Here is a 27,054-nt window from a genome sequence, read left to right on the forward strand (position 1 = left end):
CATTTTTTTTCCACATTGAGAAAAAAACCCCAAATGCTCAACAAAAATAGAAATCTTGCTCAACGAAGATCCCAAATGCCCGCAATACTTCGCAACTTTCGTGTCCACTCAGCATTCCATATGGGGCTGCTGATAGACCCAAGAAATCTGGCAAGGTAGACTGGTAGTGTACACTTGATTGGAAGGATGAGGAGAGAATCGTGCTACATCACTTGGAGATCCCTAGTATAGGTAGGCTAGATAGTCAGATCCTCAAGTTATGTACGAGGGAGAAGATTTGGACAGGGCCATTTTGATGTACAGAGGAGTTCCTAAAACTATCACCCTAGATGTACTGCCCGTATCTGTGCAAGGATGGTCCCTTAGTCATAAACACTACATTGGGAGACCTTTGGTATCGCATTACCCATGTAGGCTCTTTTTTGGAGACAATTGGGAGATCCAACATGGAGAGACACATCTCCATGTTCTGGTTCCTCAAGCACTGTGGACTCCTTCCCCCCAACCTTCCCTCACATTCAAGCTTGAAGCTCCATAGTATGCAAGTGTAAAAAAAAACAACCGTATTTTATCATACGGTATCCCAAAATTTCATGTCTTACCAAAAATTCCCGTAGGGTATCGTACAATATCGTATTTTCGTACCGTGAGAACTATGAGTCAAATGATAGTGTCCTTGAGTCGCGCAAGCACCCGCCCGCTCCCCCCCCCCCCTTTTGTCGATCTGTTGGCCCGCCTGTCCCTCTTCTCGTTGCGCCCATTGCTGCCCCCCCCCCCCCCCCCCCTTCGTTGATCTGTTGGCCTGCCTGCCCCTCTTCTCATTGCGCCCATTGTTGCACCCCCCCCCCCCTCCCCCACTTCGATGTCTGCCCCCGTTTTCCCCTTCTTCTTCTTTTTCTTGTTTCAGAACATCCCCCCCCTCCCCCCTCTCTTTTTCATTCTTTCAATCCTCCTTTTCATTCCCCGTCCCTCTCCTTTCTCTCCTTCTGCGCAGGTTGGTGCTTTCTTTTTGGGGTCTTCACCTTTTTTGGCAAGCTTTGGCCTTTTCTAGTCTTCACCCTCAGGAGGACTCCATGGCAGCCGCTCTGTCATTCCCGACCGAAGCTATTGTTGCTTGCATTACCTTCTTTGAAGTGGATCTACAAGTTCTTGCCATGATTGTTGCGGATCTACAAGTTCTTGCCACGATTGTTGCCTCACTTGAGGCCTCCACCCTGGTCTGCAAAATTGTTGGCAGCCGCCCTGTGCATGGACAGCTCATGGATCTTTTGCAGGCCAACCTCATCGGCGAACCTGCAACAAAGATCACTAATATTCACCCTCTGGGGGGCACCGACACTGCCAGGTGGAGTTCGACTTGCCATCGGCGTCAGAGCGAGTCATGCAGCTGAGTCCCCGTGCATTGCGTATGGCGCAGGTCTTCTTTGCACGGTGGCAGCATGTCTTCAATCCAGCGTCTGACCCATTGACTGGCGTTTCAGGCTTCCTAGTGACACTTTGCTTCCCAAGCCTTAGGAAGGAGTACCTTCCTCTTCTCTTGGTGATTGGTGGTGCCATTGGGAGAGTGATAGAGTCCCCCCCCACCCCCACCCCAACCGTTGCCTTGGCCCTCGCAAGGGCAGCGGGGATTCCATCCCTACGCATCTGTGTAGCCTCGCCGGCGTCTGTACCGCATTATATATCTATTCCTAGCCTCCAAGGCGACCCCATACAACAACGCATGGAGTATTCTGGCCTTGCAAGCCAATGCTTCATTTGCAGATAGATGGGTCATTTAGTGAGAGCTTGCACTCGACGATAGTCCAGGAGACCACCTCTGGTGGTTCCTGCCCCCAATTCTCATGTTGACCCTCACCAGGGGGTAGCTATGTTAGAAGTCATCTCCTGTCTATATTTATACACCAGGGCCTTTGTTGTGGGTGTGCCCGCCCTTATGAGGTGTTTTCTCATTTTTCCCCACTCTCCGTATTTTTCCCTATTTTTCTGTGGCATGGGAGGCAGACTTTTAGTGGCAGGAGGACCTTGAACCTGGCCGACTGCATTTGTGGAGTCTCTAGAGGTGGCCGACTGATTTGCATGGGTCGTGGACTTTCCTGATGCTGGCTGACCCCCTCTGCTACTGGCCGACTGAGTATTTCCAGTCGTGGGGATTTTATGTGTCCTGTCGGCTGCCCTACAGCAAGCCGACTGCTGTTGGGGGGCCATATAAAATGGCTCCGAGCCTCTTGTCATTTTTGTATCATTCTCGGGATCTTCTTGTGTATATAGAGCAGAGTTACACGCCTCTATGTCTCTCTCTCTTGTGCTGTGATTTTCTGCACTGCGTTTTGCTCGTGTTCCCAGATCTGGTCAACATCTCCGGTGCGTATTCTGACATGGTATCAAAGCCTAGGATTTGTGTGAGCAAGAGGGGGACTGTTGTGTTGCTGATTGGTGGACCGTACGGGACTGTTCGGGAAGAGGAGAAGCAAGAGGACGGCGGGCTGATTTGCTGGACAGCCACTTGCAGGCGTTAGTTCTTCTTTGTTCCCAGCCACCCACCCTTTTCAGTGTACATCCCCGCAATGGTAGATCTGTTTGAGATGGCCGAGAGGCATGTGAAGATCCCGACACTCCCCACGTTCCCGGTGGACCGTTAGTTGGACGGGAACAACTACGGCATATGGAAGGTTATGATGGAATCTGTTCTGGAGTCTTACGACCTCGCTGATTTTGTCGTTGTTGGGGTTCCACAGTCGGAAGTAGAGGAAGGGGAGTTACCGTCGATCCGAAAGGACCGGGAGGCTCAAACACAGATGTGGGATCGTGTCAATGCCAGGGTCCGTTCGTTTATCTTTCTCAACTGCACACCGCAGGTAATCAATCATGTAAAGCATATGACGTTGGCTAGAGGTATATGGCAGCATTTGGCCTCTCTTTACAACAGGATATCACCCATGAAGAGGATTTCCTTGGTGAAGCTTTGATTCCTGAAGTACCCCCGCAGATGATAAAGAGAGACCGGTTTGTGACTGGTCTGGAGCCAACCCTCCGTCTGAAGGTGGAGCTGAAGAACCTGGATAGCTTTGAGGAGGCCGTCAGAGTAGCTCGAGAGAAGGAGTGGAAGGGGAAGCGTCTGAGGCAGATGGGAATACAGGAAGAGCCGAAGAAGTTTATGAAGATGCCAGAGATTGAGAGTATACATCCTGAAAGGGAAGCTGCTGTTGTTCCTGAACAGGAGGACACTTTGAAGAGGGACATACATGATGCAGTGGAGCTCATGAAGTCTCTAAGTTTGAATTGGATGGAAGCAGGTGGAAAGGGAAGAAGCCGAGGTGCACCAAATAATAAAAGAGACAATATGTCAACAGGTGAAGGGAATATGGGAGGAACAAGGAGAGGACGGGGCTACTATTTAAGCAATGTCCAATGCTGGAACTGTGGGGAGCGGGGACATATTAGCCCACAATGTGACAAACCGCCCAGAGCAGGTGGTGGAATGTATCCTGTGATGCAGAGGACTAATGATAGATCGGGGGATCATAGTGTTGAAGTAAAAGATCCAAATCAACCCTCTACCAGTGGAGTTAAATGGGAGGATAAAGGAAAGGGACCAGCTCTCAGCCTGATAGGAGTAGAGGCCATTCCAGAGATTATGCCTGTGGCAAAGAGGACAAGAAGTACAATGGCAGAACCTGAACCATCTTCTAAGAAAGGTAAACATGTCCAATTTGATATAAGCCCTCAACCAGAGAAGAAGAGGAAGCCAAGAAGACATTATAAAACTTCAGATTTGCATATTGGTCAAGGTCAAGAGGAGTATACATTGATGGGAGATTTAAAGGGAAGGGTAGCCAATATAACTTTTGCCCAATTGCTTGGATTGTGTCCGAAGCTTAAGAGAGAGTGGAAGAAGTTGGCAAATCCGAGGAAAGTAAATGAGCAGGAGCCCACACAAGGCGAAATGGAGCTGATGTCTGTGGAAGACCTTCCTGATATTTGTCCATCAGTTGATGCTTGGTGTGGAAGTGTGAGTGTTGGAGAAGCATATGTTGATGGCGGTGCACAAATCAGTGTAATGACTCAGTCCTATATGGAGAGATTGGGGTTAAAGCTGAATGCTAGTTCCGATTTTAGACTCCGTTTGGCAAATCATGCAAAAGTGAAGTGTCTAGGTATATGTACAGAAGTGCCAGTGACTGCTTTTGGTGTGGTTTGCAACATAAATTGCCATATTATGCCGGCTGGTTTGGGAGCTTATCCACTGATTTTGGGTAGACCTTGGCTCAGACAGGTGGGTGCCATCCAAAATTGGAGAAGAGGGACTATAACAGTACATAATAAGAGAGGAAGAGCCAGGAAGTTCAATATGAGTAGTAAGCGGGAAATGAAGAGTGAGCCTGAAGAAACAAGTGCTGATGAGTATACAGATAGTGAAACTGAAGAAGAGAGTTCTACTTCTGATGATGAGAGTCGGGTATCATTTATAATGAAGGAAGAAAATGAGCATGTGATGCAAGCTAAAGAGGAGTTAAGAGAGGAAGAAGAGAGCAGACGTGAAGATATGGACAGTCTGATGCAGCCTCCATCACCCAGTACAGAGAAAGAGAAGTTGTTACAGGGCATACTGAATTCTAGATTGCAGCCAGTGGAGAAAGAAGAGTATATGAAGGTGATACATAAATTCCCTCATTTGTTCATTACTTCATATGAAGAGATCCGAGGATTCAAATGTGAACCAATGCCTATAGTATTGAAAGAGGGTGTGAGGCCAGTGTTTCAGAAACTGAGGAGGATAAATAGAGAGCTATTGCCTGTATTAAGAGAGGAGTTGAGTAAGTTGTTAAAAGCAGGGTTAATTTATCCAGTAGATCACTCAGATTGGGCAAATCCAGTGGTCTTTACTCCAAAGCATACAGGTGGGTGGAGAGTCTGTATTGATTACAAGCCTCTGAATGCTGCAACAAAAAGCAATCACTATCCTCTGCCGTTTATTGATGATATTTTGGACAGGGTAGCTGGATATGAGAGGTATAGTGTATGCGATGGCTTCTTTGGGTATTTTCAGATCTCAATTGCTAAGGAAGACCAGGCTAAAACCACTATCATTACACCGTGGGGTTGCTTCTGTTACCGAGTAGTACCATTTGGTTACAGCATTGTTTCAAGGGTTGCAGGCTGCTTTAAAACAGAAAATTCAAAAGCTAATCATAAAGGGAGATTCTCTATTAGTAGTAAAGCAGGTCTTGGGTAGCTGGCGAGCAAAGAATCCGAGATTAAAAGAATGTCTGGCTAATGTTAGAAGGCTGCTACATCAATTTACAGCATGGAGTATTCAACATGTGCGGCGGGAGGAAAATCATATGGCACATGAGTTGGCTCAGGAGGCAATTAATCAGGATCCAGTAATTGCAAAAATCGAAGAGCCATTATACAGAGGGAGGGAATACCTGTCCAGAGTGGTGGGTTACTTACTCTCAGGTCGCTTGCCTGAAGAGCTCAAAAAAGGCCAAAAGTATCATTTTATCAAGAAAAGTAAGCATTATGTCATGATTGGGGATGAATTATACATGCAAGGAGCTGATCAGGTATTAAGAAGAATTCCCTGGAGGGAAGAAATTTATTATATTCTATCTTCAAATCATGAGGGAGCATGTGGGGGTCATTATGCATTTAAGATCACCTTGCAAAAGATATTACTGGAGGGTTATGTATGGCCTTCCATCCAGAAGAATATTCAGCACTGGTGCAGGTCTTGCCATGAGTGCCAGAGAATGGGGAAGAGAATCTTAAAAATGGAGCCGAGAAATATCATGCTGGTATATGACATTTTTGAAAGATGGGGAGTGGATGCAGTTGGACCACTTCCCAGGACAGCCAGAGGAAAGTGTTATGTGCTTACTGCGGTGGATTACCTATCAAAATGGGCAGAAGTGAAGGCAGTGAAGAGAGTGGATAGTAAAGAGGTGGCTGATTTTGTGTATGAACATATATGCTGCAGATTTGGTATTCCTCTGGAGATATTATCAGATAATGGTCCTGAATTTCGAGGAGAGGTAGTTGACCATTTATGCAGAAGATTGAATATCAACCACAAGTACTCCACTTCTTATCACCCTCAATGCAATGGCTTGAATGAAAGATTCAATGGTGAATTTAAGCTGATGATAACCAAAATGACAGAAGGCCATATCAAGAATTGGGATATAGAGATGAATCGTGTATTATGGGCATACAGGGTTGCAGTAAAATCTGGTACACAATTCTCACCCTTTCATTTAGTTTATGGGAAAGAAGCACTCATGCCTATTGATGTGGAAATTCCAGCTTTGAAGTTCCTGGTTGAAGAAGGGCATGAGCCTATTAATTGTTACAGAGAAAGATTACTGGCCTTGCAAATAGTCCAGTTGGACAGAGAGCTAGCATTTGATCATTATGTGGCTATGCAATTGAAGAGACAAGAGAGAGAGAATAAGAAGGTGGAGTAGAAAGAAATTGAAGAGGGTGATCTGGTTCTCAGATATAATAGCAAGCTGGATAGTACTTTTCATACTGCATTCCAGACAAAGTGGGAAGGTCCGTATAAAATTGAGAGAAAATTTGATAATGGGAGTTATCAGCTTGCTGATTTGAATGGAAAGAAGCATAAAAGGAGAGTGAATGGTTTACGACTGAAGAAATATTTTGCTCGATTGATGTTAGCCGTGAAAGAAGAAGATCAGGAAGCTTATGATGCATGTCAGGAGGTTGTGGAGAGTACAGAAGAAGATCTGAATATTTCGTCCATGTTTGTACAGCTGCTGGACATGAATGTCTCAGCAGAAGTAGGGGGTTGCTAAATATGTGTGGACAAAAATAGAGGCTGATAATGTGTACATACGTATGCATGGCGTGTGTGAAGGTTTTGCTTTTGAGAGCATTGCCAGGTGTACAGAGTAAATGGTTTTGATGTGAGCATGTACAGGCCTGTCCGGACGTGGTCTACTGGAGGTCCGCTGGAGATGATATCAGTTGCTCGGTCGTCTGAATATGTGTACACGTCCCCAAGTATTGGTGTTGGTTCGTGGGTTGTATTAGAGCCATGAAGCATGGGCATTTAAGGTTGAAGGGACAGTATTGCCTTGGACATTGGTGTGAAAGCACAGAGTGTGGCCATCACATTGGGCTTTAAACAAAATATAATAATAATTAACGTGGCCAACTCTTTAAGGGCCACATGGCTGTTTCCCTTACAGCCAGCGCAGCTGCCAGCACTGCCTTTGGAAGGTTGGCAAATAGCTGAAGGTGGCCGTTTTGAAAAAGAGGGACTTGCCTTGTGAGAGACAGACACAACGCAGCAGACAGGGCCAGCGTGGGTGAAGCTGTTGTGGCGAAGGACAGCGTGGAGGCTGCAGGCGAAGTGCAGAGGGGCGCAACCCTTGGTGGGCCTTTGGTTTTGTGTGGCTAGGCGCAGCCGGGAGATACTGAGTGGACAGAGCGAAGACTTGAGTGAAGGGTGCCGCCTGTGGGAAAGAGACGGGAGCTGGCGAAGACTGGAGCAGCTAGAGATGCTGGCGCAGACAAAAGGTGAGTCGGTTTAATAGCCCTCCCTCTAGCGCCGTTGAGGTGATGCAGGCTGCAGGTGCAAGAGGAGAAGGCCCTTAAGTGCTGAGGTGGTGTGGCGTGGTGAGGGACCTGTGGGGAGGCCGCCTTTGGTGGCTGCAGCTGAAGCTAGCAGACGCGTGGGAGAGCAGAGGCCGCCGTTGAGGTGATGCGCAGCTGACTGGCGCAAGTGCAGAGAACGGAGGTGTCCGTAGGGTCGCCGGCGGTCAGCAAGGACAGAGTGTGGCCGCCTTGTAGACAGAGAGGGAGACTTCTTCAAGGAAGGCGCTGCAGTGGCTAGAAGGCAAAGGGTGGTGATGACGGGTAAAGGCAGCCTTTGAGGTGTTGGCAGCATAGAAGGTGCAGCTGGATGCGCAGAAGCTACAGTGCTTGGGCTAGGTGAAGCCGGATGTGGAGGCCTATACAGAGGCAAAGAGGGCCGCGTAGGTGAAGCTGTTGGAGGAAGCTGGGCTGCTGGTGAGCAAGGGACAAGGGATGTGCAGAGGCTGGTGGGGCCGGAAGCACTGCAGATAAGCTGCAAGAGGAAGTGAGGAAGTGGCTGGCAGAGGATCAGCATAGAGCGCGAGAGAGAGAGGGTGTGTGTGTGGTTTTTGTGGATTTCTATCTCCTGGAGTTTCAGGCCAGGGGTGTTGCTTTCTGTTGATTAGCATTGGGGCTGGTGTTTGAAATATACAATTCTGTAAAGTTAAGGATCTGTTCGAAAATATAAATCTTGTTCATGCAACTTGGGTCTGGTGTTCTGGTGTGTTTATATGCATGTGTGGAAGTGTGGCATCCTATAAGGGCGTAAACAGCTTTACCGCTTCTGTGCCATCATCGTCCTCAGTAGAGGTTGGCATCATCTTCACACGGGTCGGATCTGCCTGTGGAAAAGCAAAATCCGACAAGTCAGAACCACAAGAAATGACTTAATTATATTGAAATGTGTCAAAAGACGTACGACAGTCAAATATATCTGCTTGGGTGCCCCCAAAGCATGATAATCTCGCACGAGCTTCATGTTAGCTCGGCAATACACTAATCGATCGAGCTGAGTGGTACTAAGTCGATTGCGGATCTTCGTGTGAACCAAGGAGTAGGCGCTCCAATTGCGCTCACAAGCACCAGCAGAACAATCCTACGATCACGAATCACGATACGATTTTGGAGTCAAAACCCTTAATGAATTAAACTTTAAAGATGGATGCAATTGTGAAAGAGTCAAGAGTACCTGCGAGAGGATTCGGAGAGCAAGATGAGTCAGCTTTGGAAGACCTTGTCTTCCATAGCTCTGCCACCACGTGAGAGGAAATTTCATCGCCTCCTCTCTCAAAACCACTGCTCTAGCAAAGGATGGTCCTAGATTGTTCATAAAACTCACCATCTTTGCATCAACCTCAAGTTGCTCATCCTCGTCGTACATTATGTTGATGTACTGGTCTTTCTGCGTGAGCAGAGTGCTCTCACTAAACAGCTCTGGCTTCTTATGGAAGGGATGAAGCAATGCAGCCATCCCATGAATGAGACGGCTCATAAATGTCCATCGCCGCTCTACAATAGCCAGGATGTCACCCCGGCTACAAATTGACAAGCCAACATTCCAACAGTCATTATATAATATAACTTTAAACATATTGTTGCAATGTGCATATTATTTAATATTAATATAATCAGCCAAGAACAATATCCAAGTGTACACTCACTGAGACTCCGTCAATGTCGTACAGGCGGCAATATGGCGCTTCATCTCCATGAAGAGATGATAGACCAGTCCAAGAGTAGAGCCCTCCATATCTGTGATTCGGAGGAGGACATGGATAGGCTGCAATGCCACCGTCAAGCTCTGTACCTCTGTCCAAAAGGCCTCGTCCAGCACTTTCCACTGAATGTATCTAGTGGCCTCTGTCTGCGCATGGTGCATAAACCTCCATTTCGGGTCCACCACAGTCTGTAGTAGTGGGTCCCGCAATCTAAAAAGCCTCTGCAAGACCAGAAACATATAAGAAAACCTGGTCTTCGAGGGTCGCACCATATCAAGTGCACTATGGCTCCTGAAGATGGCCAAAGCCTGATGTTTTTTTCGGAAAAATGTAGTAATCTTCATGGCATCTGCAACATCAGGTTGCACCCATGGCAACTTTCCAATATCCTCCATCAGCAGGTCCAAGCAATCTGCAGCACAAGGAGTCCAAGCAATGCGAGGAAACTCTGCCTCGACCAATTCACCCATACGCTTGCAATTTGAAGCATTGTCTGTCACCACTTGGACCACATTCTCTAGCCCAACATCCAAAATTGCCTGTCTGATGTGGTGATAAATAAACTCAGCACTGATGGATTCTCCTGCCTTTCTTGCATCCACAGCCCGCAAGAAGTATGTGCCAAGACATGAGGACACCAAAATATTAATAATGTGTCATCTACGCATATCACTCCAGCCATCAGATATGATGGTGCACCCAAAAGACTGCCATCCTGCCTTGACAGGTACCAATGCCTTGTCTATCAAGGCTTTCTGCTCTTCAAGCATCGTGGTACGCATTTTGTTATACTCCACCCCCGACCACGAGTCTGTGTGGCCAACCTCTGCTATGGCCCTCACCATTCTCTTCCATTGATCAGTCCTCAGTACATTGAAGGAGATGTTGCACTCCACAAGAGTGCAAGCAATCTCCATCTCAGCCACTTTTTGTCTCTCTTTCACCCACGAAAGAGATGACACACGTGAAGGCAAAGTACTCTGTCTCAGCACATGTGCATCATCATCCTCATCACCCTCCTGCATGACAATGGCCCTCTTTCTGCCCCCTGTAGGCTGGATATCCTGTGTGGAAGAATCACCCATCTCCCCCACAAGCACATCATGAAGTGCATCTTGAGTGTGCTGGCTGCCCCTTACCTTCTTTGAACCCTTTGTTGTTGATGAATTCTCAGCAATGAGCTTGTCTCTGATATCCTGCGGCACCTGCTTGCACCCACCACAATTGCCGGTGGTGCCAATACCTGTCAAGTGTATCACGACACGAGAAATTGTGCTCGTGAGCTCAAAGTTGCAATACTTGCACTGCCATCTACGCGTGCCAGAACGAGCTTGGGTCGGCGTATTAATAACACCGATGACATTGGTGTGCTCCTGCCAGTAGGGGTTGCATGGCTTCGGCATATTGGATCCTGGAAGCTCTGTGACACAAAGAAAGAGAGAGAGAGAGAGCTTAGAGCATAGTACATACTCCAAAGGAAGAAAGAAAGAAAGATTTTATTAATGTCTTCCAAAAGACCGAACTCGGCCTATGAGACAAATCGGAGTACCTGTATGGGGTATCCTCTGTCATCCCAACAAAATGAAAAAGTACTGAACAAAAAAGCTGAATCTGGGTGTGCAGGGGATGGAGCTCTACTACTAGGAGAATGCAAAGCTATATGCATGGAGTATACAATCATGATATGCAACCTAGCTAGCTCCATCCTGTACCATACTGGGGGTATAAAATGGTATACATCAGTGAAGGGGGTGTCCACAGCTCCCTGAAGAACATGCCTGGGTGTGCTCTGAAGCGAGCCAGTCGCTCCGCACCCTCTCTGTGAAACTGAGCTCTGATCTCTGTCATCTCTCTCTGGTATAGGCGTGGTGTCCGAAAGCCAGGTGTCCTCTGTCTCCTGCGGGCTCTAAGTGTCTCTGCTCTCTGGAGAGTAATTCCCTACCGTGTAGGGGCTGGGAGGGGGATGGATCTCTGAAAAAATGTAGTAATCTGTCTGTCGCCCCCCCTCTGGAGCTGTCGGAGCCTGTAATAATGTCTCTCTGTGGCGCTGTATGTCTAGAATGTATCTCCCCAGTATGCGCTGGTCTGCTGCCTCAAAGATCTGGCGTAGGGAATGTGGCTCTCTGAATAAAATGGGATATCTCTCTCTGATTGTTGTATATGCTCTGCATCTGCATACATAATGCTCCTCACTCTCCACCTCCTCTCTGCACAATCTGCATACCCTCTCCTCTCGAGGGATCCGTGTTGCTCTGCCAGTCTCAATCTCCAATCGGTGTGATGAAACTCTGAGCTGACCAATAGCCACTCGGGAGCCGTGTGGTAAGAAGCCCTCCATGTATCTAGGCCTCTCTATAAATCCATCATCAGTGATACTCATGAAGTGATCTCTGTAGTATAGCATCTTCGGTGGAAGAGGCTGTGTAGGCGATATCCATGTCTCTCGTGTATAGAGCTGCCATAGATCCTGTCTCAATACTCTGTTCCTCTCACTATGAGAGAGACGGATATGTGGTGCATCCCTGTCATACTGGAATGGTGGTAGATGATCCATGTCTAGGCCATGCTGTGAGAACCAATGTGTGACCTGTGCATACCATGATCCTCTGTCTCCTCCCTCAGCCAACTAGATGCCTCAAAAGCTCTGTATGATAATTTGTCCTGTGGCATCTCTCTGAATCTGTCTAGCAAGCATATAGTCTGAAATATGGCCTCTACCATCATAGGAGGCGCAGCAAACTCTGCTCGGATAATGTCATGAGGTACTGACGGTTTGCTACGTATCATGCGTGCCATCATGAGGGCCTGTGGGCTCTCTATCTGTGTCCACCAGTGGGTAGCAAGGCCTGGCGCCCATACTGCTGCTCCATACATCGATGCCGGTGTGACTAATGTGTCAAATAGCGACCCCTTCGTCCGGGGCTCCTGAAAATGCGCCTGGTGGCACTGTCTCTCTAGCATAGCGAATGCTGCATATCCCCGTGTCAATCTAGCTCTAGCTGCTGAACCCATGGTGAAGCGTGTGGCTGCTGCAGAGAAGGTAACCCCTAGGTACACGTATGATGTCACCACCTCCACCTGGCATCCTACGAGAGTGAATGTCAGCTGACTCCTGCCCTGTCTCGATGTATGAAAGACCATAACCTTGGTTTTCCCAAGGTTCACAGTAAGACCCCTCTGTGTGCAAAAATCATCGAGTGCATGTAGATGCTGCTGTAGACCACCTCGAGACTCAGACACTAATACAATATCATCAGCATAGAGCATAATATGTACTGAGGTACCTGCTAAATCAACTCTATCTCCGCCTCCCCGTGTAATGAAGTCAGCCACCTCATCAATGTATAACCCAAATAGCGTGGGGGAAAGTGGGCATCCTTGCTTCACACCAATGGTGCTAGCAATAGTCTCGGACATACCTCCTGGACATCTGACTCGCCCAAAAACCTGCTCATATAATGCATAGATGCCCCATGTCATATCTGCTGGTATGCCAAGAGACTGCAGGCGCTGAAAGAGCCTCTCTCGTGGTACTGTGTCAAATGCCCTGCGGAAATCCACAAAGCAGCAAAAGAGCTTTCTCTTTCTCACTTTGGCCTGATCAATCATACATCTCAAAGTGAATACATGGTTAGTGGTAGAGAAAGCTCTCCTGAAGCCTGCCTGCCCTGATGAGCGTAAACTTGCTCGCTCAGCATATAAGCTAAGCTCTTGCTCCAACACTGCACCATAGAGTTTGGCCAGCACGTGGCCAACCATAACCGTCCTGTAGTTGCTCGGATCGAGCATATCCCCTGTTTTGTGAATCGGCACAATGGTGTGCATCGTCCACTCCGCAGGCAAACCCTCTGCTAGTGCCCTGTTAAACAGGTGTGCAAGAAAAGGAGCTAAAGAATCTACTGCATATATGAGATGCTCACCCTGCAGGCCCATATGGTCGGCGGCCCGTCCATGCTGTAGGCGGATAGCTTCCTATACCATCGGGTGGGTAAAGAAGCTAGCTGTGGTAGGTCGAGGCTCCTGTGGGCTGAGGTATAGGTGGCTGCTGTGGGGCATGGTATAGACCCTCTGCATATGTGTGCCATGTCTGTGGGTCTGCAATAGGTGTCGGGGTCTGGGGCTCTCTGAAGTGCCGCCATGAGACAGGGCTATCTCTACTCATGAAGAAATGAAAGATCTCTAGCTCCTGTATCTCTGCGAAGGCCCGCCTTTTGCGGCGAGTAAGTCTCCTCATCTCTCTCCTCGACTCCTGCTCTGTGATGGCTCCCAAGGCTCTCTGTATGCGGAGCCGTGAGTATAGGGCTCTGCACTCGTCATCATACCATCTGTTCTAGGGCATAGTCCCAGGTCTCGCAGGCTCTCCTGAGTGTACACGATGTGGGAAGCTCTGTAATGCAGCCGTGTGTAGGAGTGATGCCAGCTGGGCTGTAATGGTATCCATAGATGCCAGGGGATCCACGAGTAGGAGCCCATCCTCTACTCTGCCAGTGTATATGTCTGCCATGTCATGTGTGAAGTAGATGGTAGTGTGTGGCGTCGGTATGTGGGGGGCTGGTGATACTGGTGATCCAGCTAGTGAAAATGCCAAGTATGTATGATCTGCCCCAATAGGACGAGGTGGAATGGAGAATGAGGTGACAAGCTGTGATGCCTCCAAAGACCCCATAATGTAGTCTACCACCGTGCCTCCGGTCCGTGTATGACCCCCATGTGGGAAGCATGTCAGCCCTCCTAATCCTGGCCACTGTAGCATCCGGCTGCATCCATAGTGAACCATTACAGTTCCATACTGCTATGTGTATCTCTGTCAGTGGCCTGGTCTGTGTCCCATAGGCCCCAAACCGCTAATCCATGGGCCGGCCATCAATGATGACCCGACCATCCCGATAGAAGGCCTTCTTGCCTTCTCTCCTCGCGTGTAAGACTCGTGGCATGCAAGTTCTCCTATGCTCAAGCTGCATCCTCGTGAGATCATCATCCAAGAAAATAGGAGCTCCCTCTAAACCCCGTAGTATGACCCTCTTCCTCATGAAGGTGACCCTCTCCGTCTCTCCTGCAAACTGTAGGATGAGGGCTCGCTTGCGTGTTGAGCTTAGAGCATACTCCAAAGGAGGAAAGAGAGAGAGAGAGAGAGGGAGAGGGACCCCGGACTCGGGAGGGAGTGAGAGAGAGACGAGATTAATCATCCAGGCTCATGTCAAAGATGGGAGATTTGCAGTAGCATAGCAGCTTGGTACATTTGGCATGCTAGATGCAGTGAGGCCATCAAGGGTACCCACACTCCACCAACGGAGACCATCAGGAGCATATGGCTTGATATCATTCACACCCTCCGCGGTCAGTGGGGGAAGTTACAGGGAGGTTCAGACTGCATGCGGAAGCAGCGGGAAGCTTTCTTGCGACTTTGGAGGCTCGGCCCTTTCCTCACAGATCGAGGAGGAGACCCAATTTGGCACTACAGTCCACTTGTGTGATTGTTCCCACCCCCTCCCCCTGTATGAGATAGCCTTCTCCTCATAGAGCGGCTAGTTGGAGGAGAAGTGTCTCTTCCCCTCATGATCATTTGACTCCTGCTCTTAAATGAGGCGAGTTTGTATGTAGCCCGTGGTGGTTGTATCTAGCCCTTTGTGGCTGTTTTTCTTTAACTAATTGAAGGATCTTTTTCCTGGAAAAAAAAAAAGTTTGATTATAGTCCTCTGAGAGATTCTGTGGAGTAGCTCCTCTCAAGCCAAAGGTTAGAATAACCTATTCATGAGTAGAGAGCCATATGTACAACTGGCCGATTTACCCGCCTAGGGTCCCATCTCGACTATCATCTGTGATCAAAGTCATTGCACATGATAGGTGGAAGGTACTGTTGGAGTATGCATAGGCGGAAGGTACTATTAGCAGACATGCAAATTTCACATTGTGACGTTTTCGTCCAAGTTGCAGCCAGTTGATGTTGTGTTAATTCTTTCTATCTTTAGTGGTGCAAATGCCCTATCAACTACCTTTTTGTTGTCATAATTCTTTCTATTTGTTATGATGCTTAGTGCTAGGCTTTATTATGGCTGAGTCTACCCTCTATCTTCGGAGCTCCGACAGAAACTCGGTACACAGACCTTTGTATAAATGTATGCTCTTGTCTGTGTGTGTGTGTGTGTGTGAGCGCGTGCGCGCACGTGGAGTGTGTGTGGGAGCATATATTAATACCAAGTTCTACACCCACTATTGGGCACTGATGACGTTAGTTGGGATGTCGTAGTATCTAGTCTATACTGTGCATGATGGAGTTGATGGTTTATTTTCTTGTGGATGACTACCATGAGATTATAAATTGCACTTTCTTATAAGAATAATTTGGGCATGTTCCTGGATTCATCTAGGTATATGCATAGGCGGAAGCATAGACCAAGAGAGAGAAAGAAAAGAAAGAAAGAAAAGAAAACTATATTAACGTCCTTTAGAGGCCACATCTGACCTATAGGACTAATCAGATACATCCATGTGATTACATTCCACTTCGGGGGCAACAAAATGAAAATAGAGATAAAACTAAAAATAGTTCAAATTCCCTACATGACCGTAGGAGAATCCTAGATAACATGAAGGATTTCTCTAGCAGCTATACTACCATGTTTGGTTGTCCTGAAATCTGCAATAACAGCTCTACCTCTACGGTAGACTGCCCATTTTCCTTGTTTCCTTGCTTCGTATACTTTGAGTTCTTGTTTCCTGTTTTTTTATAGAGAGAGAGAGAGAGAGAGAGAGAGAGAGAGAGAGAGAGAGAGAAATGAAATGATATATTAACGTCCTCAAAAGGCCAAAATGACCTATGAGACCAAAAAGGTGACAACAATTGGTGGATCTGATACAATGTCTGTGTAAGAAAAGCTAAAACAACTAAACAACTAACTGAAACTGGAACAACAACTAAAAGGAAAAGTAAGGTACTAGGAGCTCCTAATGGATAACATCTGGGAAGGAAAACTCCAGCAACAAAGGTAAGCATCATATATATCACTATCCAAAGATGTCTCTCATCGGTCGATGGCGGATATCCTCAATGTCCTCCATGGTGAGTACTTTGACTGGATGTCTCCCATGCCGTGCTAGTATGGTCCTGATCCTCTGTTGTAGTCTCTGTCGGTGTTGGGATGGGCCTCTCATCTTGGGGCGCCTGGACCGCCCCAGCTCTATAGCCCGATCAATCACTGCACCTCTGGTGCGGCTATACTCTGGGGCTAGCTGCAATGCCTACTGGCCTGACTGCTCAATATCTAGTTGAAAGAAGTCTGTAATCTGCCTCTGTAGGTGTCTCTCCCTCTCTGATCCCCTCCCTCTCAAGAGACCCTCTCTATGTCTACGCAGCTCCAGCAAGTATAATCCGAGGCATCTTTGATCCTGGTATCTCATGACTCTAGAAAGTGGTCCGAAACCCTCTCTGAACAGGCCGTAGTGTGAGGATGTGCGCATCTGACCAATAGCACACCGTACCCCATGAGAAAGATGAGTATCCATGTAGCTGGGTCTAATCACAAACCCATCCTCCGTGAGCTGGAGAAGATGATCTCTATAGAAAGCCATCTTCGTACCAAGCTCGTGTGTCGGTTGTATCCATGTCCTCCTCGTGTCCAGCTGAGTCAAGTCCTGCCTGATAAGTCTGGTAATCTCTGCTCGTGTGAGAGAGAGGTAGGGTGCATCCAGGGAGTACTGAAATGGAGGTAGCCTGTCCATACTAAAGCCATGCAGTTGGAACCAAGCTGTCATCTGTGCATACCAACATGATCCGTCTCCCTGTGATGCCAACTGTCGTGAAGACTCCAGGGCTAAGCGAGCATATCTGTCTCTAGGGAGAGCCCAAGTGCTATGTATATAGGAGACTGATCTCTACTACCAATGGGGGGGCAGCCATCTCTGCATGGATAATATCATGTGGTACGGAGGCCTTGGCCCTAATCATCCAGGAAATCATAGAAACCAAGGGCCTCTCCATACATCTCCATCCATCAGTGCTACCAGCTCGGCTGTGGTGATCCATTGAGGGTCCCCGTATCTCCACTCCATACAGCATGGCTGAAGTGACCAAAGTGTCAAAGAGCCAGAGCTTTGTTCGAGGTTCCTGAAACTGAACCTGCGAACACATCCTCTCTAGTCTCCCCAATGCTGCATAAGCTCTGGTCAATCTGGTCTCCGCTGCTCTCCTCAAGGAAAATAGTGGGCCACTAAAAACCACACCAAGGTAAGTATATGCATCTGTATACTCCACTGTCTCTTGACCATATGTAAAGGTGGGTACTAACCTCCTGACTTGAAGATAGGCACAATCGTGGACATATTCCAAGTCTCAGGAAAACCCTCACACATGGCTCGGTTAAACATCATAGCAATAAGCTCTGCAAGCATATCTCTGGCATGAATAAAGTGCTCTGCTACCAAACCATCATGATCATATGCTCTCCCAGTCCTCATCCTGTCAATAGCTTTCCTTACCATCTCAGCAGTAAAGAAAGCACACGTCTCTGGGCATGGCTCCGATGGGTCTGGCAGGGGCGGTTGTCCTGGTGCTGTGTACAGGGATGCTGCATACTCACCCCAAATCTCTGTGGAGGTAATGGCTTGTGATGGTGAATGCTCATGGAATAGTCTCCATGCCTCGCCTGAGTCCTGACTCATAAATAACTGATACAAATCCCTCTCTAACTGAGCTGTCACGTGCATCCCGCACTTGGATGCCACGTAGACATTTATGTACAGAAGGTGCAGGACCTATGATGGTGAACTGGTCCCATGTGAGCCCAGTCCGGGACGAGTCAGCCAGGGATCCATCTCAGTCGTCCGAGGTCAGGTGTGCATTGTCCTGCACATGAGTCCAAGGTCAGGTGTGCCCTGTCCTGCACATGAAGCAGTGCCAGTCCGCGCTGTGAGTCTCCCTCTGGAATGATGTCAGATGTTCTGTGTATCTGGTTTGCAACTGGATGCCAGACATCTGTAGGCATGTAGGTTTGCATGTAGAGATGGGGCCAGCCCATAGGGCTACCCCAGTGCGAAGATTTGCACTTGCACTTGTAGTGTGGGCATGGGGGAGGTGTAGAACCACCCCCAAGGGGCCAGGAGGGCCCAAGCTTTGCCCACCAGCCAAGGCATGGGCTGGAAGGGCTGTCGGCCAGCCCTAGGGCTGCTGGACAGGCAGCCGACAGGGTTTGAAACCCTACCCAGCAGGTCAGGCCAGGTGTAGGGGCAGTCCCACACCTCTGCGCAGCATGCCCAGCAGCCAGGAGCTGTCCCAGAAAGCATGCGCAGGCTGGACAGCATGGTATATAGTGTGAAAACACTTTATTGGAAAATACCCAGTCGTGGAGCTTTTATTAACTGGCCGACTGGATGCTATGTGGAGTATAAATACTCCAGCCCATAATCCATGAATCCATCTCATAATTCACCAAGTGCTCCAAGCAAACAAGGGCCAGGACAGCCAAGAACTTGCTAAAGCAAAGGGGTGAAGGACTGAAGGTCAAGGGCAGGTTTTCCAGCCAAGAAAAGGTCAAGTACTTTGTATTTGTTTTCAGATTTACATCATTCTAATAAAGCAAATACACCATCCGTGGTGGGGGCCCTACAGAGGGTAATTGGGACCCAATACTGTGTCCTCTCCATCTTGCCCTTCTCTCTCTATTTTCTGCACATCGTCTTTCAGTTTGTGCGTTAATTCCGTCGCGAAAAGAGTGCTGATTTTTGAGTTTTGAAGTACCGATCCTTCTCCGAAGCTTCCGCATATTACAGTGGTATCAGAGCTTACTTCAAGGACAAAGATTCAGCAAAGAAAACCAGAAAATTTTTTTGCTCGTGTGGTTGGTTTTTAGACGCCGGTGGACTACCCCTTTCGGAGTGACTCCTGTCCCTCGAAGGACGGTTGGTTTTTAGCCTCTGGAAGCCTCCGGAAGTCTCCCACACAGATAGTGGATGGTCACATTGCGTTCCGGAAAGGAATTGCATTTTCCCGCTATGGCGAGTTTCGGCGACGAGAGAGAACCAGAACCATGGGACCAGAGTGCACCAGGCAGCCCAGCTAGGGCACCCGGCTTGAGTGTCACAGACATGTTCCAGCAGATGATGCGAGCAATCGTAGACCAGACAACCAAGTTGGATGAGCAGAAGGCGTGGATTTTGGCTCTGGAGGAGCGTTCTCGCTCTCCAGCGTCGCGTTTTCCATCTCCTCCTCCCTCTCCTTCCGTATCCCAGATACCAGATCCTCGTCACAGGGACCCTCTCGCGGGGTCACAGCCGCAGCCAAGCTCCTTGCTTGAGATGCAGATGCGTGCATTGGAGATTCGACAACGAGAAGACGACGCCATGCGACGAGTGGAACACGAGCGTTACCTCGGAGCTTTGGACGCCAGATTGACACCGGCGGCGCCCTCGAATCATTTTCCCGAGAAAATGAATTTCAGTAAGTATAATGGTAAACTCGATCCCACTACTCTGTATTCATGGTTACATCAATTTGAAGCTTACTTTGCCGCAGTCAGGAAATCAGATATTGACAAAGTGATCTTAGCCAGTTGGTACCTGGAAGGTGAGGCCATTCGTTGGTGGACTCAGTGGGCTCATGCCCACACCAGATCAGGTATGGCAGCTTATGGGTGGGACGAGTTCGTCCGTGACCTTAAGCAGCGGTTTTTACCGCCCCACTACCTTGAGCGACTCGAAGACGAGTTCAGGGGTGCGCGTCAGAATGCGCAACCAGTCCTTTAGTTTGCCAATAGAATTTCGACCTTGTGTCTGCAATTAGGCTTATCTGATGCGGACAAGAAAGGGCAGTTTTTGTATGGCCTGGACACGCAAATCCAATGGGAGGTGCGTATGTTTAGGCCAGCCACCTTTGAGGACGCACTCTCGCTTGCGCAGAGTGCAGAGATGAAACACAATGGTGGCAAGCCCAAGACTTCCCAGCCGGCTTCTCCCAAGGCTAACGCCTCGGGGGGCAAAAGCCAGACCCAGACGGGGTCTTTCCCAGGACAGAGCCCGGGAGCCTCTGGCTCCAAGAACTCGAACAATGCGTCTAAGCTTACTCCAGACCAGAAAGCGGAGGCAGGCAAGACAGGTGGCAAGTTGAGTGCTGAGGAGCTTTCTCAGTACAGGAAGGAGGGTAGATGTTACTTTTGTCACACAAAAGGACATACTTCTCGGGATTGCCCGAAGAAGCCTCCAAAGGCCGCCGCCGCCTCCACAGCTTCCGTGGTGAGCACAGCTCCCACACAGACCCCAGTGGCTACCCCTAGTTCTTCAACCCCCGGTGCTTCAGTTGGAGCAATTATTAGCCGGGAGCTCGAAGATAAGCAGAAGGGCGCCCATGACCAGGAGTATGAGCGCAACGAATTGCTCAAGTCCTTTGGCTACATAGGTGGCCAGAGAGTCGTTGTCTTGTTTGACAGCGGCAGCACGGAGGATGTGATCACGGAAGAGGCCGCTAGGCGTGCCCGTTTCGAGCTAGACAAACAAGTTGAGGGTTTTAGCACAGGTATGACAACGAGCGTCGAGTATGAAGCTCTAGGTGCTAAGTTAGTAATTCAGGGCATAGAGTTTGTGCGTGACTTTATGGTTGCCCCTCTTGTAGGAGCAGACATAATTTTGGGTATCCAGTGGTTTCACAAGTTTCTTCCTGATGTCAAGTGGGACAAGCACACGTTCCAGATTGATCGGAATGTGTCAAACACCCCGGTGACCATTAAATGTGAGCCAGGTATTCCAAACTTTCCGCTCATAAGCCACTTGCAGGCTAAGCGAGCAGTCAGGAAAGGTGCACAGTGTGCGATGATTTACATCCAGACAGCCCAGACGGTGGCCAGTGCTTCCGAGAAGTACTCGGTTCTCCATGAAAAGTTCCAGAAGATTTTTCTTCGGGATAGTCTCCCTCCCCAGCTCCCCCCGTCCAGACCGGAGGATCACAAGATTGACCTCCTCCCAGGCTCGGAACCCCCGAGCAAGTTTCCGTATCGCCTTTCTAAGGCAATGGAATCGGAGTTGGACGGCCAACTCCAAGAATTGTTGCAAGCTGGCTTCATCCGCCCCAGCGTGTCGCCATTTGCAGCACCGATCTTATTTGTCAAGAAGAAAGATGGGTCTTCTCGGTTGTGTGTCGATTATCGTGCACTCAACAAGCTGACTATCAAGAGCAGATTCCCGATGCCTCGAATTGACTATATTCTCGAGAGGCTGAATGGAGCTAAGGTGTTCTCCAAACTGGATTTAAAGAGTGGGTACCACCAGGTTCGGATTGTTGAGGGGGACATCCCCAAGACAGCTTTCCGTACAGAACGGGCCCACTATGAATTTGTGGTCATGCCATTTGGTTTGACGAACGCCCCAGCTACATTTAACCGCATGATGATGCGTATTTTCCGGGAGTTGATTGGAGTGTGTGTGTTCATATTCCTGGACAACATACTCATATTTTCAGCTACAGTTGAGCAGCATGACATTGATGTGGAGAAAGTCCTTAAGTTGCTGGAAAGCAACGAGCTCTATGTCAATGAAAAGAAGTCAGAATTTTATCTGTTCCAGGTACATTACTTGGGATATATAATGAGTGCTGAAGGCATTCGACTTGATCCGGCTAAAGTGGCCGAGATTGTTAACTGGGAAGTACCTCAGACTGCTTATGACATTAGATCATTTGTGGGTATATGCCAGGCATATTCCACCCACATTGACAAGTTTTCTGATCTCTCGGCAGACCTCACCGATCTGCTAAAGGGAGTGAAAACAAGGAGGCAAAAGATTCGAGTGACTCCACGAGCGTTGGAGGCATTCCAGAACCTCAAGGTGGCTTTATCAGAAGCGCCTTGTTTAGCCCTTGCCTCGTGGGACGAACCGTTTCAGGTGATCACTGATGCGAGTAACATCGCAATTGGAGGTGTATTGCAACAGAATGGTCATCCAGTAGCTTACATGTCTCGTAAGTTACTGCCCGCCGAGAAGAACTACTCAGTCTATGATCGTGAACTCCTAGCAGTTATACAGGCCTTGAAACATTGGAAACATTTCCTGTATGGCCGTGACTTCGAGGTTCGCACTGACCATCAGGCATTGCGCTGGATTCAGACGATGCCAAGTGCACAGTGGAGTGATCGACAACACCGCTGGAGTCAGATATTCCAGCAGTTCGGTGGTATGATTGAGTACCTTCCAGGAAAGGCCAATCCAGTGGCCGATGCTTTGAGCAGGAAGGGACAAGTATCTGCGATTCAGACCACTAGACTTGACCTTGTTGGTACAGGACTAGAAGACATGAAGCACACGTGCGCGGATTCCGAGGAATTCGGTACACAGTGGGACCAGGCATTGGATGCCACGTGATGGTTGGCTTTTCTACAAAGGCCGACTATGTGTCATGAAATCATTCCGGGCAGCTCTTCTCCATGATGCCCATGACGCCATTACAGGTGGTCATAGGGGCATGAATTCGACTCTGGAGAAATTAGAACGGCAATACTACTGGCCAAAGATGAGGCGTGATGTGTTTACATATGTACAACGTTGTGACATTTGTCAAAAGGTGAAAGCTCCTCGTGGAAAGAAGATAGGGTTGTTACAGCCTTCGCCAATTCCTGAGGGTCCTTTCCAGGACATTTCGATGGACTTTGTCACAAATCTGCCTCCCAGTCCGAGTAAGCGTAATACGCAGTGTTTAACTATTGTTGATAGGTTCAGCAAATTTGTTATGCTTATTCCTTGCAGGGCCAATGTGACCGCCGAGGATGTTGCCCAGCTATTCATTCGGCATTGGTACCCGATTGGTGGGATTCCTAGGACCATAGTGTCAGACCGAGATGCCAAGTTTACCAGTCATTTTTGGAGGGCATTGTTTGATAATTTTGGTACTAAGTTGAATTTTTCCAGTGTATTCCACCCACAGACAGATGGCCAGACAGAGATATACAACCAGTTGGCCTTTGATGTGCTGAAGTGTTATGTCCACGATCAGCAAGGTAAGTGGGAATCGTTTTTGCCTTTAGTTCAAGCTGTTTTGAATGACTCTTTTTCTTCAGCTATTGGCAGGACTCCATATGAGGTAGCGTTTGGAAGGCCTTTCCAGTCGTTGTTAACCAGGACTTCGTCTTCAGTACCGGAGGCGAACAGAGTGACGGAGTCTTACCAGGAGATCCTAGAGTCCGTTAAAGACAGATTGGCTAAAAGCACAAGAGGCCTACACCCGACAGGCCAATAAAGACCGAAGGGACATGAAGTTTTCGGAAGGGGATTGGGTGTATCTTCGGATTATGAAGCAAAGATTGAAGCAGGTGGGCAAGCGATGCCCTAAGTTGTCTTTCAGGAGCTTCGGACCATTTCCCATCCGGAAAAAGATTAATGAGGTGTCTATGCAGTTAAAGCTACCTCGGAGTTGGACTATGCACGATGTATTTCATGTCAGTTGGTTAAAGCCATATGCAGGTCCACCCCCTTCAGAGGTCAAAGACGAAGCGGAACCAGACATAATTGATGAAGCAGAAGTAATGGTTCCAGAACAGATCCTTCTGCACCGTTTCAAGCATGGCTCAGGCCGAAGACTAGGACAGTTTCTCACAAAGTTTCAGGACCGAGGAACTCATGAAGCGGTATGGCTCAACAAAGAATTTTTCGAAGACTATCCGACATTATTGACGGATTATTTGGAGGCTATGCAGCTTCCGTCAAGTTAAGCAGAAGGGGATGTCACGTGCATCCCGCACTTGGATGCCACGTAGACATTTCTGTACAGAAGGTGCAGGACCTGGGATGGTGAACTGGTCCCATGTGAGCCCAGTCCGGGACGAGTCAGCCAGGGATCCATCTCAATCGTCCGAGGTCAGGTGTGCATTGCCCTGCACATGAGTCCAAGGTCAGGTGTGCACTGTCCTGCACATGAAGCAGTGCCAGTCCGCGCTGTGAGTCTCCCTCTGGAATGTAATATGCGAAAGCTTCGGAGAAGGATCGGTACTTCAAAACTCAGAAAACAGCACTCTTTTCGCGACGGAATTAACGCACAAAACTGAAAGACGATGTGCAAAAAATTCAGAGAGAAGGGGGAGATGGAGACGGACACAGTATTGGGTCCCAATTACCCTCTGTAGGGCCCCCACCACGGATGGTGTATTTGCTTTATTAGAATGATGTAAATCTGAAAACAAATACAAAGTACTTGACCTTTTCTTGGCTGGAAAACCTGCCCTTGACCTTCAGTCCTTCACCCCTTTGCTTTAGCAATGTTCTTGGCTGTCCTGGCCCTTGGTTGCTTGGAGCTCTTGGTGAATTATGAGATCGATTCAATGAGATCTTGGCTGGGCTTTTATACCCCTCCCTTCATGCAGTCGGCTGGCTTCAGGACAGCCTCACGACTAGGTATTTTAATAAAATACTTTCACACTTTAGTAACTGCTGCTTTCACACTTAGGCAATAATCTGGCCATTCTGCGCATGCTTCTGGGCAGCACCCTGGCTGCTGGGCATGCTACGCATGGGTGTGGGGACTGCCCCTACATCTGGCCGCCTGCTGTTTAGGGCTTTGGACCCAGACGGCTGCCTGTCCAGCAGTAGTACAGCTGGCCGACAGCCCCTCCAACCCATGCCTTGGCTGGTGGGCAAATCTTGGGCCCTCCTGGCCCCTTGGGGGTGGTTCTACACCTCCCCCATGCCCAGACTAAATATGCAAAATGCAAATCCTTGCACTGGGGTAGCCCTATGGGCTGGCCCCATCTCTACATGCAAACCTACATGCCTACAGAGGCCTGGCATCCAGTTGCAAACCAGATACACAGAACATCTGACATCATTCCAGAGGGAGACTCACAGCGCGGACTGGCACTGCTTCTTGTGCAGGACATTGCACACCTGACCTCGGACGACTGAGATGGATCCCTGGCTGACTCGTCCCGGACTGGGCTCACATGGGACCAGTTCACCATCCCAGGTCCTGCACCTTCTGTACAGAAATGTCTACGTGGCATCCAAGTGCGGGATGCACGTGACATCCCCTTCTGCTTAACTTGACGGAAGCTACATAGCCTCCAAATAATCCGTCAATAAAGCCGGATAGTCTTCGAAAAATTCTTTGTCGAGCCATACCACTTCATGAGTTCCTCGGTCTTGAAACTTTGTGAGAAACTGTCGTAGTCTTCGGCCTGAGCCATGCTTGAAACGGTGCAGAAGGATCTGTTCTGGAACCATTACTTCTGCTTCATCAATGATGTCTGGTTCCGCTTCGTCTTTGACCTCTGAAGGGGGTGGACCTGCATATGGCTTCAACCAACTGACATGAAATACATCGTGCATAGTCCAACTCGGAGGTAGCTTTAACTGCATAGACACCTCATTAATCTTTTTCCGGATGGGGAATGGTCCGAAGCTCCTGAAAGACAACTTTGGGCATCGCTTGCCCACCTGCTTCAATCTTTGCTTCATAATCCGAAGATATACCCAATCTCCTTCCGAAAACTTCGTCCCTTCGGTCTTTATTGGCCTGTCGAGTGTAGGCCTCTTGCGCTTTAGCCAATCTGTCTTTAACGGACTCTAGGATCTCCTGGTAAGACTCCGTCACTCTGTTCGCCTCAGGTACTGAAGACGAAGTCCTGGTTAACAACGACTGGAAAGGCCTTCCAAACGCTGCCTCATATGGAGTCCTGCCAATAGCTGAAGAAAAAGAGTCATTCAAAACAGCTTGAACTAAAGGCAAAAACGATTCCCACTTACCTTGCTGATCGTGGACATAACACTTCAGCACATCAAAGGCCAACTGGTTGTATATCTCTGTCTGGCCATCTGTTTGTGGGTGGAATGCACTGGAAAAATTCAACTTAGTACCAAAATTATCAAACAATGCCCTCCAAAAATGACTGGTAAACTTGGCATCTCGGTCTAACACTATGGTCCTAGGAATCCCACCAATCGGGTACCAATGCCGAATAAATAGCCGGGCAACATCCTCGGCGGTCACATTGGCCCTGCAAGGAATAAGCATCACAAATTTGCTGAACCTGTCAACAATAGTCAAACATTGTGTATTACGCTTACTCGGACTGGGAGGCAGATTTGTGACAAAGTCCATGGAAATGTCTTGGAAAGGACCCTCGGGAATTGGCAAAGGCTGTAACAACCCTATCTTCTTTCCACGAGGAGCTTTCACCTTTTGACAAATGTCACAGCGTTGTACATATGTAAACACATCACGCCTCATCTTTGGCCAATAGTATTGCCGTTCTAATTTCTCCAGAGTCGAATTCATGCCCCTATGACCACCTGTAATGGCGTCATGGGCATCATGGAGAAGAGCTGCCCGGAATGATTTCATGACACACAGTCAGCCTTTGTAGTAAAGCCAACCATCGCGTATCAGAAAATGGCATGGTCCTGTGGCATCCAATGCCTGTTCCCACTGAGTACCGAATTCCTCGGAATCCGCGTACGTGTGCTTCATGTTTTCTAGTCCAGTACCAACAAGGTCAAGTCTAGTGGTCTGAATCGCAGATACTTGTCCCTTCCTGCTCAAAGCATCGGCCACTGGATTGGCCTTTCCTGGAAGGTACTCAATCATGCCACCGAACTGCTGGAATATCTGACTCCAGCGGTGTTGTCGATCACTCCACTGTGCACTTGGCATCGTCTGAATCCAGCGCAATGCCTGATGGTCAGTGCGGACCTCGAAGTCACGGCCATACAGGAAATGTTTCCAATGTTTCAAGGCCTGAATGACTGCTAGGAGTTCACGATCATAGAC

The 27,054-nt window shown here is 48.5% G+C and overlaps 3 protein-coding genes across 10 annotated transcripts in view; 1 reads left to right on the forward strand and 2 right to left on the reverse strand.

The window, feature by feature from the left end:
- Positions 1-27,054, forward strand: part of LOC147632426 (urea-proton symporter DUR3-like) — a 120,663-nt gene that overhangs the window by 83,101 nt on the left and 10,508 nt on the right. The gene's annotated exons all lie outside the window — the stretch shown is intronic.
- LOC147632427 (uncharacterized) overlaps positions 1-27,054 on the reverse strand; it is a 109,937-nt gene that overhangs the window by 71,871 nt on the left and 11,012 nt on the right. The window lies entirely within an intron of this gene.
- Positions 8,399-9,097, reverse strand: LOC147632428 (uncharacterized). The gene is made up of 2 exons (XM_086807249.1): positions 8,792-9,097; positions 8,399-8,698 (listed from the first exon to the last, which is right to left on the reverse strand). Exons 1-2 carry the CDS (start codon positions 9,092-9,094, stop codon positions 8,426-8,428), a joined length of 576 nt encoding a protein of 191 aa, XP_086663375.1. The 5' UTR covers positions 9,095-9,097; the 3' UTR covers positions 8,399-8,425.

The sequence above is a fragment of the Cibotium barometz genome, chromosome 13 (assembly GCF_041138505.1).
Source record: "Cibotium barometz isolate CiBa-2024 chromosome 13, ASM4113850v1, whole genome shotgun sequence".
NCBI lineage: Eukaryota > Viridiplantae > Streptophyta > Polypodiopsida > Cyatheales > Cibotiaceae > Cibotium > Cibotium barometz.